Source organism: Saprolegnia diclina, assembly GCF_000281045.1.
Source record: "Saprolegnia diclina VS20 unplaced genomic scaffold supercont1.79, whole genome shotgun sequence".
Taxonomy (NCBI): Eukaryota; Oomycota; class Saprolegniomycetes; order Saprolegniales; family Saprolegniaceae; genus Saprolegnia; species Saprolegnia diclina.
Genome location: NW_008246146.1, coordinates 101,042 through 117,687, shown reverse-complemented (window position 1 = coordinate 117,687; position 16,646 = coordinate 101,042). Strand labels below are relative to the sequence as shown.

The 16,646-nt window shown below is 58.3% G+C and overlaps 6 protein-coding genes across 6 annotated transcripts; 5 read left to right on the top strand and 1 right to left on the bottom strand.

Annotated features, from left to right (window-relative positions):
* Positions 1 to 211: 211 nt before the first annotated feature.
* On the top strand, positions 212 to 1,104 carry SDRG_14863 (hypothetical protein). The gene has a single exon (XM_008621021.1). It carries the CDS (start codon positions 293 to 295, stop codon positions 935 to 937), a length of 645 nt encoding a protein of 214 aa, XP_008619243.1. The 5' UTR covers positions 212 to 292; the 3' UTR covers positions 938 to 1,104.
* Positions 1,105 to 1,928: 824 nt separating this feature from the next.
* Positions 1,929 to 6,126, top strand: SDRG_14862 (hypothetical protein; the record flags this gene model as incomplete). The annotated part of the gene is made up of 15 exons (XM_008621020.1): positions 1,929 to 2,856; positions 2,909 to 3,007; positions 3,054 to 3,216; positions 3,266 to 3,334; positions 3,381 to 3,481; positions 3,536 to 3,660; positions 4,030 to 4,273; positions 4,321 to 4,475; positions 4,529 to 4,799; positions 4,847 to 4,957; positions 5,010 to 5,126; positions 5,172 to 5,219; positions 5,264 to 5,572; positions 5,622 to 5,705; positions 5,749 to 6,126. Exons 1-15 carry the CDS (start codon positions 2,035 to 2,037, stop codon positions 6,124 to 6,126), a joined length of 3,096 nt encoding a protein of 1,031 aa, XP_008619242.1. The 5' UTR covers positions 1,929 to 2,034.
* A 32-nt stretch (positions 6,127 to 6,158) lies between these two features.
* Positions 6,159 to 9,593, bottom strand: SDRG_14861 (hypothetical protein; the record flags this gene model as incomplete). The annotated part of the gene is made up of 4 exons (XM_008621019.1): positions 6,159 to 6,607; positions 6,666 to 6,807; positions 6,858 to 8,437; positions 8,495 to 9,593. 4 exons carry the CDS (start codon positions 9,591 to 9,593, stop codon positions 6,159 to 6,161), a joined length of 3,270 nt encoding a protein of 1,089 aa, XP_008619241.1.
* An 804-nt stretch (positions 9,594 to 10,397) lies between these two features.
* SDRG_14860 (hypothetical protein) lies at positions 10,398 to 13,008 on the top strand. Its single transcript, XM_008621018.1, has 6 exons — positions 10,398 to 10,659; positions 10,709 to 10,847; positions 10,892 to 10,973; positions 11,026 to 12,214; positions 12,263 to 12,395; positions 12,442 to 13,008. Exons 1-6 carry the CDS (start codon positions 10,453 to 10,455, stop codon positions 12,810 to 12,812), a joined length of 2,121 nt encoding a protein of 706 aa, XP_008619240.1. The 5' UTR covers positions 10,398 to 10,452; the 3' UTR covers positions 12,813 to 13,008.
* Positions 13,009 to 13,533: 525 nt separating this feature from the next.
* On the top strand, positions 13,534 to 14,129 carry SDRG_14859 (hypothetical protein; the record flags this gene model as incomplete). The annotated part of the gene is made up of 1 exon (XM_008621017.1): positions 13,534 to 14,129. One exon carries the CDS (start codon positions 13,534 to 13,536, stop codon positions 14,077 to 14,079), a length of 546 nt encoding a protein of 181 aa, XP_008619239.1. The 3' UTR covers positions 14,080 to 14,129.
* An 845-nt stretch (positions 14,130 to 14,974) lies between these two features.
* SDRG_14858 (hypothetical protein) lies at positions 14,975 to 16,508 on the top strand (the record flags this gene model as incomplete). The annotated part of the gene is made up of 2 exons (XM_008621016.1): positions 14,975 to 16,389; positions 16,433 to 16,508. 2 exons carry the CDS (start codon positions 14,975 to 14,977, stop codon positions 16,506 to 16,508), a joined length of 1,491 nt encoding a protein of 496 aa, XP_008619238.1.
* Positions 16,509 to 16,646: the final 138 nt, after the last annotated feature.

Below are 16,646 nucleotides of genomic sequence, written 5' to 3'. Positions count from 1 at the left end.
AAGTGCGCTCGTAATCGCTCATTATAGCCAATGAAAACGACCCGAAGTGGGCGCTTGATCTCATGATCAATCCCATCAACACGTTTCAGGAGAAACTCCTTGAAAGCAAGCGTGCGAGATGGGCCTGCCCAGAGTTCCATACAAAGATACAGCTATCTACCGACAAGGCGTTTCGAAGAGTTTTCGCAATATCGTTTGAAAGGAATTGCCCCCGCACGGGCGATGGCACCAGCTGGGCATTGCCGAGTTTGCCGACTCACGCTCAGATCTACTTTCTTCGACTACTACCACAATGAGCATCCCTGTCTTCCTGCAGAAGACCTTTGACATGCTGGGCTGCTGCGCGCCCGAGATCGCCGCCTGGAGCAACAACGGCCGGTCCTTTGTCGTCAAGTCGCCCAAGGCCTTTGAGAAGACGATGCTGCCACTCTACTTCAAGCACAACAACTTTGCCTCGTTTGCGCGCCAGCTGCGCTTTTACGGCTTCGACAAGACCAAGAAGCTCGAGGTCCACCCCGCGTCCGAGCTCGGCTCGAGCATGTGGGAGTTCACGCACGCCAAGTTCCGCCGCGACGACCCGGAGAAGATGGCGTCAATTCGCCGCAAGACGTGCACTGAGCCCAACTCCAAGTGGGACAAGGAAGACATCGATATGCTCAAGAGCAAGATGACGACGCTCCAGACGCAGCTCTCGACGCTCAGTGACCAGATCAGCCTCCTCACGTCCATGGTGCACGAGTACGCCGAGGCCGTCGACGACGACGAGATGTACATGGCGCCCACCCCCATCGCCGACGCCACATCGTCCATGGTCAACGACATGCTCGAGATTGAAGCCAGCGACCTCTACGCCGAGTTTGACTATGATTTTTTTGGCTCGTTTGCGACCGACAAGGCCATGGGATTCGAGCCGCTGGGCCTCCCTCTCGAGTCATGAACACTGCAACTCCACGACCGCACTTGACGACGCCTTCAGGCCTTCTATCTCATCCGAATATGAGGCCGCCCACCCGACCTACCTTCCCCCAAGACTAGGTCGTCTACAAGGTGTACACATTTGCATAGTCTAAATCAACCAACCTGTCTTCGTTGTATTATCTTCCATCCACCGCTGCACCTTATTATCTCTCGCCACTGCAGAAGTTCGAGCACCCAAGCGCTCCATATTGCTTGGCGCATGGAGGCAGGAAGACGCTGCGAGTCCATCATCACAGCTCTCATCATCGCCAAGACGCAAGCGTCGAAGAAGAGAAGGAAACAGGACGTAGGACAGGCGGCTTCGATCGCTTCAGGAACGTACGGTGATGCAGTGCTTGCAACCGTAAACGCGATGCTTACGCGCGCCAAGTGGCGTGCAAATAGCCGCATTCGATTGAAAACCGTCGAAAGCACCAGCCTTTGCGGAGTGTATGTACGACCTTCACTCACTCGCGCCCGACGCACCAGCATGGACATAACGAATCACGGGACCGCGATCACGCAAGCGCCACGTGGGTTCGTGGGCCGGCCCGTGAGTTATCCGTCCGAGCCTCGGAGCGTTCGCGAAGCTGCTGGCTTTTTGGCGGGCAAACCACGCTTAAGATTCGTGAAAATAACGAAAGAAGCTGCTGCGATGGCCGCCACGACAGTGTACTCATACCAATTGAGAGGCTGTTGCATCGATACCGGTCAGCGTTCTGTGCCATTGTAGGTCAGCTTTGTCGGTCGAGAAGGAACTACCAGTAGTTGCTGAAGCCCGTAAAATGTGCCAAGGGTACCCACAACGTAGGTGGCCTGTCGGTGCACAGATGGGCAACAGCGTAAGCTCTATTCCAAGGATTCGTGTGCCCTGGTTCTAGGCGTCACGTGTCCTGATTTCAGCCCAAGAGTGGGCGGCCAATCAAACGCATTTGTGCATTTGTCCTGCCAATCTTGTTGAAGTTGCTCGTGGCGCGCACGGTCGTCCTGCATTTCGGACTTGTCCGATTCGAACCGAATTTGAAACCAACAACTAGGATAGATCCTATAAATGGGTGAAATGGGACATTGACGCCGATGGACTTGCTCCCAAGTAGCGACGACGAGAGCGACGGCGGACTGCCGCTGGCCCGTAGCGCCGCGTCGCAAGCTGGCGTCGACCGACCGATCCCTCAGCCTCGGCCTGCCGCGCTAAGCACGTCCGCGCCATGGACACCCGCCGAGAAGAAGCCCATGATGTCGGTCTTCGAACGGCTCCTGGCGCTCAACCCTCGCGCGAGCAGCCTTCCCGTCTTCCAGAACGCAGCCAAGGCCACCCCGCCGCCACGAGCCGAGCCCAAAGAACCAGCCTCACAAGATGCCGTAGCGGCCAAACCATCGTCATCCGCGCCTGCAACGGTCGACTGCCCTGCCACCGACCTGGCGATACCCTTGCAGTCGACAAAGCGACCCGCGACAGGCCATCCTCGTGAGCCGCCACCGTCTACCACGCGACCGACAGCCTCAACAGAAGCGGACAGAGACGCATGGACAATCGCATACCCATCGTTGCCTCCGACGCCCGACGCCGAGCACACGCCGCAGCAAGTCGTCGACATCCAGCCGACGTACGTCTCGCCGTTCGGGCTCCATACGACCAAGCCCGTGCAGCGCCATGCCGCAGCCCCGCGAACGCAGCTGATCACGCAAAACGCGCTGCTCGACGCCTTGCAGCGTGCCGAGGCGGCGCCGGGACCGTCCGACGGCAACTTGAGCGACGACGACGACTGGCTTAGCGACGCTGCGCCCGTTGCCCCCGATACGTCGCGCCCACGTGCCAAGCCAGCGACCACTGCCTCTGCGTCGGACGTGGCGCCCAAGCGAAAGAGCCAGCCACTGTCGACGGCGTCCGCACCCAAGGTAGTGAGCACTCCCCATTGACATTGAGCTTTCACCATCCTTACCTGCGTAGCGCCGGCAATCAAGCACCGGAGTCAAAGATACGGTCAATGCCAACGACGAGGAGGATGACGACGACGAGAGTACTTGGCCTCGGCTGTCGCCGCCCGAGGTAGCTCGATACTACCTCTCAAGCACGACTCAGGTAGGTGGAATAGGGAGCGATCGACGAGCCACTCGTGCTACTCGACGCCCCAAACGAAGTCTACTCGCGCCGCGTCCAAGTCCCCAGCCGCCTCAACCGGTTTCTCCAACCGTACCAGCGCGAAGGTGTCGCGTGGATGTTCCAGGCCGTCGTTGAGAATCGCGGCGCGATTCTCGGTACGATTTGTTCAAATTTGCTGAAAAGACAATCTGTCTTGATTGATAGGCGACGAAATGGGTCTTGGCAAGACGATTCAAGTCATTGGTCTCCTCTCGGCGCTGCTCTTCAAAGACGGTGCGAACAATAAGCGTCCATTTCCATACAAATATCTATGACTCAGGCACATCGAGCGACAAGGAAGCGTACCGCACTCGTCTCCGGAGCGCGTCACGTCGCGAGCCGGTCGAGTTTGACTTGAACGGGATACCTCCGCCGATCCTCGTACGTCCGATTTTTGAGCTCAATTTTGGAGTTTTGGTGGTCAAAACGAGATAGATTGTTGTGCCGGCGTCGCTCCTCATGAATTGGGAGCTCGAACTCAAGCTCTGGATGTGCTGTCGCCCTGTGATTCTGAACGGCAAACGACAGGAGCGAGAGGCGATCTTGGCGTCCCTGTCTCGGTACGTCTGCATACTTGCATGGATATCGACGGACGCCGACGCACGTCTGCCCACGGCGCATGCCGCTCTTGTGTGGTGCAGACTGCGGCGAACTTGTCCAAAAGCAAAGAACCCCACGAGTTTAAGTCGGACCACGCCAGCGCTGTCGATCATGACAGTTTTGGTGTGGGAGGAAGAGACCACCGGTGTACGGACGAAGCATTTGTCTGCGCAAGGGTTCGAACGATGCGATGCGCAACGTCACGACGCCGATGGCACCGAGCTTGTGCCATTGGCGCCTGCTACCGTCGTCGCACCTACATTTTTCCTTTTTTTACATTTTTTGCATTTGTCGACCTCGTATGCATGTCTCATATTGATCGAAATTAGCGGGACCCACGAGATTGTCATTTGCAGCTACGACATTTTAAAGGCCAACTTGGCGCAGATCCAAGCCGTGCCGTGGTACCTCATAGTTCTCGACGAGATGCACTGCTTGAAGAACCCGGAATCGCAAGCCACGAAAGCCGTCCAGGCACTTTCATGCAAGCGCCGGCTCGGGCTCACGGGCACCCTCATGCAGAACGACACGGACGAGCTCCACTGCCTCCTCAACACAATCCACGAAGGCTCGGTAGCCCCTCTACTTCTCGCTCATAGTGTACAATGTGTCTTGTGTAGCTCGGCAGCGTGAGCGAGTTTCGGTCCTACTACGCCGACGACATCAAATTTGCGCGCAAAAAATCGGCGGCGCCCGAAGCCGTCGAGCGCGCGCGAGCCAAAGAAAAGCAGCTGCGCGACTGCCTCGTGCCCTACTATCTCCGCCGCGACAAATCGTCTGCACTGTTTTTCATTTGTATGGGATTTCTCACAAGAATTTTTGTTGTAGGATCCACCCGGACTTTACGCGAATTCAAAAATTCGACAAGATTGTGTTTTGCGAGCTCACACCGCTCCAGCGCGCTGTCTACGACCGCGTGATTGCGTCGCCCGACTTTAAAGTGCTCATTACCGGCGACGACCCGTGCGACTGCGGCCGGAACAAGACCCGGCGGCGGTGCTGCTACGTCTCGGGGGGCGTCCTGTGGCAAAAGCACCATCCTGATGACGAAGCCTGTCAAGCGTGCCCGGCGTGTATTCAGTTTCCGTGCATTGCCCAGGTCGACAAAAGAGAGCGACGAGCTTCTTCTTATGGCGTTCGATGTAGCTGCTCAAGCTCTCGAACCACTTGGACCTCTTGCGCGTCAATGCACGAGACCCGGACGACGTCCAAGCAGCGACCAAAGCCTTTGCGACTGTCGCATTTGGCACCGACCTCGTCCGTCGTTTTGTCAAGGTTTAGGGTTTCGGAATTCAAAGTTATGGAATAGGACAAAATTGGGCTCTACCAAGCACAAGGCCTCTTTGAGAAGATGAACACGGCGCTCTGCGGGAAAATGGTCGTACTCGAGAAGCTCCTCTCGATCTGGATGCGCAAGCACGAGAAGGTTCTTGACAAAGATGAGTTATAGTCGAATGCGGTCGATATGTAGGTGCTGCTCTTTAGTCGCAGCGTGCGCATGCTCGATATTCTCCAAGCTGTAAGACATATCGACGGTGCTCGTCTAAAGCTATGGTCGCCTAGTTTTTGATCTCGAAAGCTTGCGCGTACGTGCGACTCGACGGGTCGACCAAGGTCGACGAGCGGCTCCAGCTCGTCCAGCGCTTCAACCGCGACCCGACGCTCAGTGTGTTTCTCATCTCGACCAAAGCCGGCGGTCTCGGCCTCAACATTACGAGCGCGACGAACGTTGTCATCTTTGATCCGAGCTGGAACCCGGCGCACGACTGCCAGGCGCAGGACCGCGCGTACCGCATCGGGCAGACGCGGGACGTCAAGGTGTTTCGGCTCATTACGCTCGGCACGATTGAAGAGATGATCTACGCCCGCCAGGTTCCTTTTGCATCGACTGTAGGACAATATTGTACTCAGTCCCCTGTAGATATACAAGCAACAGCTCACCGACACGACGCTCAAAGGCAAGATGGGGCCACGGTATTTCGAAGCCATCATTGGCGTCAAAGGCGTATGCGACTTGATACTCTGATACAAAACTGACACGGTCGTAGCAACACGGCGAGCTCTTTGGCATTCGCAACCTCCTCCAGTTCAAGCCCGAGGGAGTGATGAAAGCCATCCAGGACAATGCAACGCTCGACGGGATCCCCATCGCCGACAACCAAGTCGACTTTTCGGCCAAGCCCGCGAGCGACTGGAAGACGGCGAAGAAGGCGGCCAAGTCCGATGACCGCGACGACGACATTGAAGATGTCGCGGAAGAGCTCGAGCTGGACAAGGAGATTAGCGTCCTCGCGCCGCAGAGCATGAACCACGACGTCGTCCTTGGCGACCAACCCAAGCGGCGACGGTCGTTTCCGCCCACAAAGACGTCCTCGGCATCGACAAGCACACTGTACACTCCCGCGTACTTGACGCCGGCGGAATAAGAGCTGACTTGGAGTTGAGACTTTGAATGTTGTTAGGGGACGGGCGTCGGGTCGGGGAAGAGGTGTTTTTGGTTGCCGCTGGACCGGCGCCGCGAGCTGTCGTACGTTTTTCGCTTGGCAAAACTGCTCTCGTCGCTGCTCTCGACGGTCGGCGCCACGGTACTCGTACTGCTGGCCAACGCCTTGGTGTAGCGCGCCTGGTTTGACTTCTTTGTCGACGCAACGTGCGTGTCGGCGATCTCGAGGAGGAGACTCATCTCGTGGCCGACCCAGCGAAGCCCGTCCTGATCTTCCTTGCGATGGAGGTTGAGGTCGCCTTGGAGTCGGCGAGACGCGGCGTAGTGCTGCGTCACGTCGCTCTCTTCGCCGAGCTTGAGCTTCTTCTCGAGGTGGCCGAGGCGCTGGTGGCAGTTGAGCTGTCCGACCACGTGGTGGCTCCACTCGTACATGGTCAGCGCCTTTGCAAAGCACGAGTGGGCGCCTAAGACAAAGTGTCTTGTCAATCAAGGACAACATTTGAAACTACTATATAGAAGTACCTCGCAGGTTGCCCTGGCGCGAGTGCACGAGGCCGATGCCTGTCATGGCGGTCGCATGGCCAATCTTGGAGACGGTCGACTTGTAGAGAATGAGCGCAATGCCAAATTGCGCCTTGGCGTCGTCGAGCTTCTTTTCGTTGATCTAGGCACATGATCCGCATGTATAAATATTGTCAAATAGACAATATGTACCAAGATGACGCCCATGAGTTTTCGCAAATTGGCTTCCACGCCGCGGAAGCCATACTGCTTGCAGAGACCGATGCCGAGCGTCGCGGCCCGGGTCGCGCCGTCATGGCGGCCCGCCAGGTACAGCGTGTGGGCAAAGTGGCACGCCATATCGGCCACGACCAGCGCGAGCTTCGGGTCCGACTTGCGGTGCTTCTTGCGGACAACTTTTTTGGGCTCGGTGGTCTTGTCGCTGCTTTCGCTGCTCAGTTCGGCGCTCGGATCGTCGGTCGTTGTCGTCACCGTGTGCGTGTACGACGATGACGGCGCGTCTTCGCTCGAGTTGACGTCCATATCGGACGCGCCGGGCAGCGCCACGAGCTCGCGCTTACTGTCGGTGGCGGCATCTTGGTGTTTCTCGAGGAAGCGCTCGAGGCACATCCAGAGGTTCGGCTCCTGAATGTCAAAGAGCACGTACGCGGCCGACGAGAACGGACCAAACGTGCCAATGTAGCGGTAGATCCACCGGATGCTCTTTTGAAAATGCTTGGCGCTGAGCTTCTCGAGGCTCTGGCCGATCACCGGCTCATTCGAGAGCCAAAGGCGCGCAAAGCTCGAGATGAATGGAAACGTCGAGTAGATGGTTGAGAGCGACAGCATCGTGGCTTGGGACACGGTGGTCTGCACCTTCTCTTCTTGGTTGGCCTTGCGACTGCGGTGCACGGACGTAAACTTGTCGCGCCCGCCCACGTACCCGCTGTAGTGCGTCCACGCGCTGAGCATGATCGGGTCCCGGACCACCTTTGCCTGCGGGTACTGCTTCTGCAAGAGCGAGAAGCGCACGAGGAGCGACGCGTGGGCCTCAAAGTCGGCTCCCAGCATCGCCTTGTAGTCCATCGCGAGGCCGCCGCCGGGAAATAGGCCCTGGAGTGCAAAGAACTTGCGCACGTCGTCGCTCGGGAGCGACGCGACCGAGACGGTGAGCGACGCCATTAAAGGTGGCAGTGACGCCGACGCGTCCGGCGCCACCATGGCTTGCGTGAGCTCCGGTAGCGTCTTGTCGAGAAGCAGCGACGCGCAGAGCGAGATGGCTTGGGGATGGCCGTCGAGGAAAGCGAGGAGCGGGTGGTCGCGCAGCTGGTCTTCGAGCGCTCCGGGCGCGGCGCAGTAGTCGGTGGCTTCTTGCAACCGTCTCGGCGCCTTCTTGACAAAGAGGCGGACGGCGTGGACGCTCGAGAGCCGGTTGAGACTCATGATCTTCTCGTCGGGCATTTGCATCGCGAGTCGCGATGTCACAATGAGTCGCAGCTGCGGACACGAGTCGAGAAGCGAGCGCAGGAAGGTCTGAACAGCCGCGCCATTGGCTTGGTACGGGTCCTCCATGTTGTCCAAAACCAAGAGGACATGGTGGAGGAACGACGAGAGCGGCGCGTGGACCATCGACGACGCCGCGTCATCGGCCAGAACGGCCGACCGGATCGACGCCTCGAGCGACTCGACGCTTTGCACGCCGCGCGCGCTCACAAAGAAGACGCCGTGCTCGTACACGTGGCGTTCGGCGAGGTAGTGGGCGACCTTGAGCGCGCACGTGCTCTTTCCTATGCCTAGTTTCAAGATATAGAACTATCAATCTATCAACCACGATAGCCTCGATGACGTACCGGGTGAGCCGCGGATCGTGAGAAGGCGCTGCGACGGAAGGGCGCTGCAGAGCGCGTGGAGCTCCATCTCTCGACCGAGAAAGACCGATGGCATGGGCGGGAGACTGCTGCTGCTCGGTCGACTCGCGTGGTGTAAATGCTGCGTCAGCGTCACGTAGGGCCCGATCGGGATTTCCGAAAAGAGCGGGCTCGACACGCACGCACAGTGTGCGTACTCGGCGAGGCCGCACGCAGCGTGGACCTTGGGGCTCTGCAGCAATAAGAACTTGTCGCTTTCGTCGGCGGCTTCGGCGCGGACGCGGGTCTGCGCGATCTCAAACGCCTGTGGGACCGTCTTGCCGTATACGAGCGCGTGGTAGAACGATTGCGCAAACAAGATGGACGTCTCGTCGAGGACGCGTTCGTCTTGGCGCGCGCAGACCACGTGCTCGACGCCAGCGCTGATAAAGACGCGGCCGACGTCGGCCGAGTGGCAGGACGAGACAAAGACAAGCTTGACGCTGGTGGACGCGCAGCCAGCGCGCAGGATCGACGAGAGGTGGTGCGCATCGACGAGCTGCCCGAGACCGGTCGCGTGCGGGTCCTCGAACACGAGAGCGTCGGGGCCGGACGCGACGACGCCGCCATGGCCGCTAAAGTGCAGCACCTGGACGTCGCGGTCGAGGACTTCGCGCAGCGAGTCGACCGTCATGACACCTTGCATTGTCCGCAGCGCGCGCTTGCTCTCGTGGAAGATCTTGTGCAAGCTCCGTTGCTCGTGGCGAATGTTGAGCTCGGGCAGCGGCAGGAGCCGGTTGTCGGGCAGGCGCAGTAAGAACGGTGACGCATGCAGTACCGCAATGTCCAAGTGCGTAATGGCCGCAGCGTCCGTGGTGCTTGCGAGCGACGACGGGTCGAGCGAGAACATGCTCATGGTGTCGCTCATGAGGTCGGACCGCATCGTCTCGGTCTCGCTCTGCTGGTCCAGCGTCGTTAGCACCGCAGAGGCCTGCTGCCGCCACTCATCGAGGAACGCTTGGTACTCGTCGAGCGATGGCAGCTGCGTCGGCGCCTCGCAGATGGCCTGGAGCAGGTCGCGGATGTCGTCGAGCACCGCCATGTGCAAGGTACGCGAGGCAACACGCAATATGCAATGCAAAACGAAACGAAAGGCCGCCGACCGGATGGTGTCCGGTTGCGTGGCCAACTCAGAGTGATGTTACCTCCGCATGGATTGGCTAAAACGCCAGGTTTCCATGCATGGGATTGGTCAATAATGTGAAATGGAGAATGTGGGTTGCCATTACCGAGCCAAAGGGTGGCGCGCTGCGGCACGGCCATAGAAATACGCACTGACGCCACAGCGTAGACTTGACAAGGATGTGACGACAACTTGTCTATGATCAGCAGAGTGCACTGGAATGGGCGGAAAGGGCGCGTGACGCGGCGGAGGGCAACCGCGCAGTTCAGGGGCCGCCAAATCCAGAACGATTTCTATCGAAGTGGCGTTTCTCGGCGAGGACGTGCGTTCAGTGCTCGCTAACGTTAGTACTGTAGGTAGACGTAATACTGCTAGTGCTGGTACCACGATGGTTGGCGTTTGCAGCGCCTTGACGGGGCTCTGCTAAACTGGCTGGCTTTGAGGGTACTGATGTCCATTGTGGAGCGGCGGTTCATGGGCTATTTACCACCAGGAATCACCGAGCGGTGGGCGATATTGTGGTAGCTTGCTGGATCATTCTCTGGCTCAAGGATTGCACAAGTTGTCCACGACCGTTGAAGAGGCAGCTCACATCCGTCTTTATGTTTTTGTAAGCGGTTACACTATTTCAATACTAACTTGTTTTTGTAAACATCGTAAAATGGTGTCAGGTATAGTGGCTGTGGAAACGGCAGATCTTGTGCATCTTTGGTATTGTATGTCGCCTATAAATGCCAACGGACTGGTATCTTGGGCAGGCAAGTCGACAACGCGCAGCATGGAGCGGGCGCGCGAGATCTTCGACCGCTTCGACACGTCGCGGGATGGCGCCATCGACCGCAGCGAGATGGGTGGACTCCTGCAGGCCCTCGGCGTCGAGCCCACCAACCAGAACATCGTCAGCGCCATCGTCGACATGGACGTCGGCCAGCGCGGGTCGGTGTCCTTTGCCGACTTTGCTGCCTACTACAAGACCAACTTTCTCGTAACTTCGCCCATGCCTTACGGGTGGCTTGGCTTCACGGCGCCTGTAGCCGCGCCAGCCGCTCAAGACGGTCGCGTCCAAGCACGTGGCGGGCATCGGTGAGGCCAAGCAGGCGTCGTACACGCTGCCGCCAAAGTCGTTTTGCTTTGGGAAGGCCCTTCAGCGCGACAAGGAGAACGCGGGCCAAGGTAGTCGTTCCATCTTGCAGTTGCGATTGAGCGTCTGTGGTTAGTACTGCGACAGCATGGCGACGCCGGCGACGAATACGGCGGCCGGCGCACGACCCACGTCCTGCGGCGCACGACAACGGCTGCGTACGTCGCCAGCCTTTTCTACTCGTAGAAGTAGGACTTATATGTTGCACAGGTCCTCCAAGGTCAACGAAGCGCGAAGCTTGTCGTCCTTGTCGGGGCCAACGACCAAGCCCAAAGCCGACGAGATCGACCACGGCATGGCTTTCATTCTGTCGCAGATCAAGACGCAGCTCAAGGCCATGGGCGCATCCGGGCTCCAGGGCCTCTCGCGCCGCTTCCGCCTCATGACAAGCAGCGGCGGGGGTATTCCGTGCAGCGCGTTCAAGAGCGCGCTCAAGGACCTCAAGCTTGACGTCTCGGAGAGGGACGCAAGGCGCCTCTTTGAGCTCTTTGACGTCGATCGCAGCGACAGCATCGACCTCGACGAGTTCCTCGCCGCGCTCTCTGAGCCCATGAACGCGGCGCGAATCGCGGTCGTCCGCGCCGCCTTTGATGCGTTGGACTATGACGGCAATGGCGTCCTCTCGGCGTCCGACATCAAGGGTCGATATGACACGAGCAAGCACCCGGACGTCCGGTCCGGTCTCAAGACGGACGTCGAAGTGCTCACCGAGTTCCTCAGTACGTTCTTTGACCCGTCGCGCGCCAAGACGAGTAGCGTCGTGACGTACGACGACTTTGCACAGTACTATCAACACCTGAGCAACGTCATCGACAATGACGAGGCCTTTGCGAATATGATCACCAACGCTTGGCGCGTCCGCGCGCCTGTCGCCGCCGCGTGGAGCTCGGTCCGGCCACGCACGGCCAAATCGACCATTTCGAATTCCGTGCAGCCGGTCCAACTTGCAAAAGGTCATTTTCCAAGGATGACATCGGCGTGGATGTCGACCGACTCGGCGAGCTCACTCCTCTACAACGGTAGCTCGTCTGCGCCAGCTACCGACCCGAGAGACGAGGACGGAGCCATTGACCTCGCCAGTCTCGACGCGGGGAAGAGAGGCGTGATTGCTCGGGTGAAAGCGCAGATGCAGGCGATCGGGGTCCCCGCGTATGCCTGCGTGCTGCGGCGCGCCAAGCGCACACCCACACTGTCGCTCGCCGAGTTTAAGAATACGATGAAGGACGCCGGGGTCATTCTCTCGGACAAGGACTGGCGCGTGCTCTTTGAGCTCTACGACCCCAACGACACGGGGAGAATGAGCTTTGCATCGCTCGTACAGCAGTTGCTCGTGGAGCGCCTGCCCGACGCCCGTTGCGCGATCGTGCGGCGAACGTTCCGCGCGTTGGACGCAGACAAGGCGCGAAGCTTCGTATATGAAAGCGTTGCTCATGCTCGGTGTGACTAGAACGGCAGTTTACCATACGGCGACTTCATCGCGCGCTTTGACCCGAGCAGCCACCCGGACGTCCGCTCCGGCAAGTGCTCAGAGGCCCAAATTCACACCGGCTTGCACGACGCGTTCGTGCTGCCGCCCTCGGGTCTCGCACCCTCTTGTCGCCTGCAGAGGTACTGAGACCGATGTAGGGCTTGTGACGCAGGCGGAATTTGAAGCCTACTACGAGATGGTCAGCAACACGCTCGACGACGACAGTGTCTTTGAAGCTACAGTGCGCGACGTGTGGCACACGCGCTTCGATGTCCTGCCGAACGACGATGACAAGGACGTCCGTGACATGGCGTCACTGCGCAGCGCAACGACGTCAATCAAGACGAATAAAGACCCGCTGCGCGTCTACGAGGCGAGCGTCAAGACGCAAAAGATCATGCAAACGGCCAAGTCGATTGCGAGTGCCGACGCGACGCGCATGCGCCGCGCGAGTCGACCGACCAAGAGCAGCATGGCGACCAAGAGTAAAGCGGCTTCGTCGGCGAGCCAGCGCAAGTCGTGGACGTAATCATCAAGACGCAAAATGCTTGTGGTTATCATGCGTGTGACAGCGTCCGTCCACTGGTCCTGTCGGTTCCGGACGCTTCGGAGGCACGGTACATCCATAGCTATAACTCATCTTGATGTGTCCAAGACAGGGCTAAACAAATCAAAACGCAGCCAACGTAATGCGATACCACTACAATAGGTGTAGCACTATCGCCTCCGTATCTCGCAGCGCTCTCAGTGCTTAGTTGGCGCTTCGCTCTCGCTTGATCTCTGTGCAGGCGGCGGTGTTGGCGCCATTTCGCTGCTTGGGCTACACTTGGTGAGAGGGGTAGAGGGGTGCACCTCGGACCGACAACCAATCGCTCAACTGATTCAGCGCGTCGGCGCGAAGCCCACGGGGCGACTTCACGAACGGCCACTTGCGCTGTTCCGACGAAGACACCCATGACGTGGCGTTACGAGAAGCGATTTTGGTTTGCTCACTAACCGGGCTGCGGTCGTGGTGTGGGACGCGCTGCAAGTTCCTGGCCCAACGACGCGCGGGGATCTTTCCGAGGTCGTCTTGCTAATGCACTGGTGGAGGCCAAGTGGCAACGACGCCGGTGTGTGCGATGTCCGAGTCAACATCTCTTGCAGTTGGCCATCTGGCATGCCTACCACCACCATCTGTGTCGCTGTCCAGCAGTAGGAACCATCTGTCAAAGCTCGAAAATGAATTGTTGGCGCATTTTGCATTTGGGATGGCGTCGTCGTCGGTGTTTTTGCAAAAGACGTATTCGATGCTGTCACAGAGCCCGCCGTCGGTGCTGTCCTGGTCATCGGCCGGCGACGCGTTCCTAGTCTATGACGTCAAGACGCTCGAGGGCAGCCTCCTGTCGCGCTACTTTAACCACAACAACTTTGCCTCGTTTTCGCGTCAACTGCGCTTCTACGGCTTCGAGAAGACCCGCTTCCGCCAGCGCAAGCGAGACGAGGCTCAGTTTAGCTTCCAGCATCCCCACTTTCGACGAGACGCGCCCGAGGCCATGAAGGCCATTCGGCGCAAGACCTACCACATCGCCGACGACGGCGTCTCCAAAAGCGAGGTTGACGATCTGCGCGTCACCATGGACCGCCTCGAGGTCCAACTCCAGGCGCTTGTCCAGCAAACGTCTGTGCTCGCGATGGTCATACAGTCGGCTTGCGCGCCGCCGCCGACAGTGCCGCCGCCGGTGTGCACAGTGTCGGACGAGAGCTACTACGATGAAGACCTCGCCACTGTCCTCTACGAGTTTAACCAGCCGTGATCGCCACGGAAATATCCCTTAATTTAGTCGATACAATTCGCTTCTTCCTAGTTCATGGAGGCATTTGACCATAGCGCGACGAAGGAGTGCTCCACTTTGCTGCGGCTAACAACCAAGGGACGTTGCGGCGGCCATGCTGGGAATCGCCTTGGGCCAACTGATGATGACTTCGCACATCGTCCATGTAACCGTTCCATCGTGTCTCCAGATTCGCCAAACAAATGCAAGGACCGGGGTGTTTTGATGCCGAATAGAGAGCTCAAAACGGAGCTCACCGAGACGATCGTGGCACATTGATCTGGTCAACACACTTACGTATGCGACCATCTTTTTGGCTCGCAATCAGAACGCTAACGCGCGTAAAAGGCTATATAGCAATGTGCGTGACTATTATTTCTCGCCGGCCATCCCCGACGTCAAAGTTGGGACACGGGACAGAGAGCGACGACGTCACAACGCACGAGCTTGCACACACCGCGACACCCGAGGGCAGCAGCGAGGCTCGACTGTATTTTTGCCTCGTCCATGTACCATACTTATAACACTTCGATGACGATTGCGATGGCGTCGTCCCGAGGTGCGAGCGTATTTATAGCCCTGCGCATATAGCCACTCAGTTCCACTGACTGAGTTCGGTGATGTGACCGCTTTTCGAGGTTGTGTGCCGGAACACCCACCCGCTTCCCGTATTCTCAGTGCAGAAATCGACCCGCCCGCCAACGACGCACTGATGCTGGGCTTAACGTCGCTGGCACCAAGCCGTCAACCCAAATTAAGCCTGCTTTCATATATTTTTTGATATGTGGTTTCTATGGCCGTGAAACTCGCGGCTAATTTTGGCGCTTACAAGGGTTCAAGACGGTTGCATCAGAGTCGATTTTGGCGCCATCCAGCAATGTCCAGCCGACGCCGCTCAAGCAATGTTGTCGTCAAGTCCAAGAGCCAGAGCCAGATCTACGCGATGCACCCAGGCGCTGGTCAAGGCCATACGCTGTATGCCAAGGCGAGCCTTCGCATTCAGCAGGTCTTGACCTTTGGCGCCTACGTGCTCGGTATCCTCGTCGTCGCGCTTGTGTGCATCGACGCGCTCTTCAACAACTGGGCCATCAACGACTTTGTCGGCAACGGCTACATGTACGCGACGGCGGTGGCCACGATCACAAACACTGGCCAACTCGCGAGTCTCTACGCCTTTCCCAAGGGCTGGAGCCTCCGCGATGTGTCCAACATTGGCGCCTGGAACATGAACTACACGCTCACGAACCTCGTGACGCCGAGCAACCCGAACATCTACCTCCTCGACGCTGGCACGTTTGTCATGGACTCGACATTTGCCACGTTTTGCACCATTTTCAAGAAGACGTACCCCGTGGACCTTGCGAACGGCAGCCCGCAGCTCGGTGTTGTCCAAGATGCAATCACGTTTCTGCGCGGAAATGCGTTCACACACGTGTCGACCGACGAAGGCTCGGTCAACCTCGCGAATGGCTCGATGAACCACCTCCAGCTCGCCGCTTTGGGGTATACCCCCACCCGCCAACAAACCGACATGCGCCTCACTGAGCCGATCCCGGTCAAGAACGTCTCGACGCCGCAAATGTTAAACGTCTCGTTTTACCGGTACCAGCCAAAGTGCTTTTGCACCGGGTGTGTCCCGATCGCGAGCTTTGGCTACGCGTCGTGCGAGCTCACGATGACTTACAACACGACCGCCAAGACGCTCAAAATCACCAACACGTCGCACGTCGAAGGCGCACTGTGGTCGAACGGGCTCATGCTCCAGCAAAGCGTCTTTAGCTCGGTCTCCAACTACCTCAAGTGCATTGCGCTGGTGTTTGCGCTCGGCGGCTACATTGCGAGCCGACGGACGGTGCAGTGGCAGGACGCCGATGTGCACTCGATCCAGTCGTTTCTGCACCGCGTCGTCAAGACGGTGCTGCCCGAGAAGTACCCGCACGTCTCCAAGGCGCTCCGCTTTGATATGTTTTGCTACAACTCGGACATCTTTGTGCTGCTGTATACGACCGGCGTCATCCTCGACATGGGCCGTGGCATCATGTTCATCCGCGAAGTCAACTGGTTCAACCAACTCAAGGCGGACCCGTGGATGTCGATCCAGACATTTGCGCTCAGTACGCGCTTGCTTTGGCTCAACTGTGCGTTTCTAAAGGTGCTCAAGTTCCTCGTCAACCTCGTGTCCAGCGCGAGCTACTGTGGCGAAAGCAAACTCATGGGCTTTTGCAATTTCACGAGCGTCACGTCCTTGTACCTCAGCGCCGTCCTTCTCTTTTACGTCCCTGCGTTCATCGAGTACAACAACGGCGTGCGGCAAGACCTCACGATGGCCGTGCAGAAGCTTGACGGCGTCTTTATCAACTTTTACAGCAGTTTTTACATCCGCGTCAGCGGTGCGATTGCTGGCGGTTTGATCTTGAACATCCTCCTGGTCGTGGCCATGGACCAGCTTCTCAACCGGTCGTTCTGGAAGCACTTGGCGACGAATTCGCTCGCGCGCCAAGCCATGTACAACTCGACGTCGATCCTCATGGACTACATCACCGAGATTG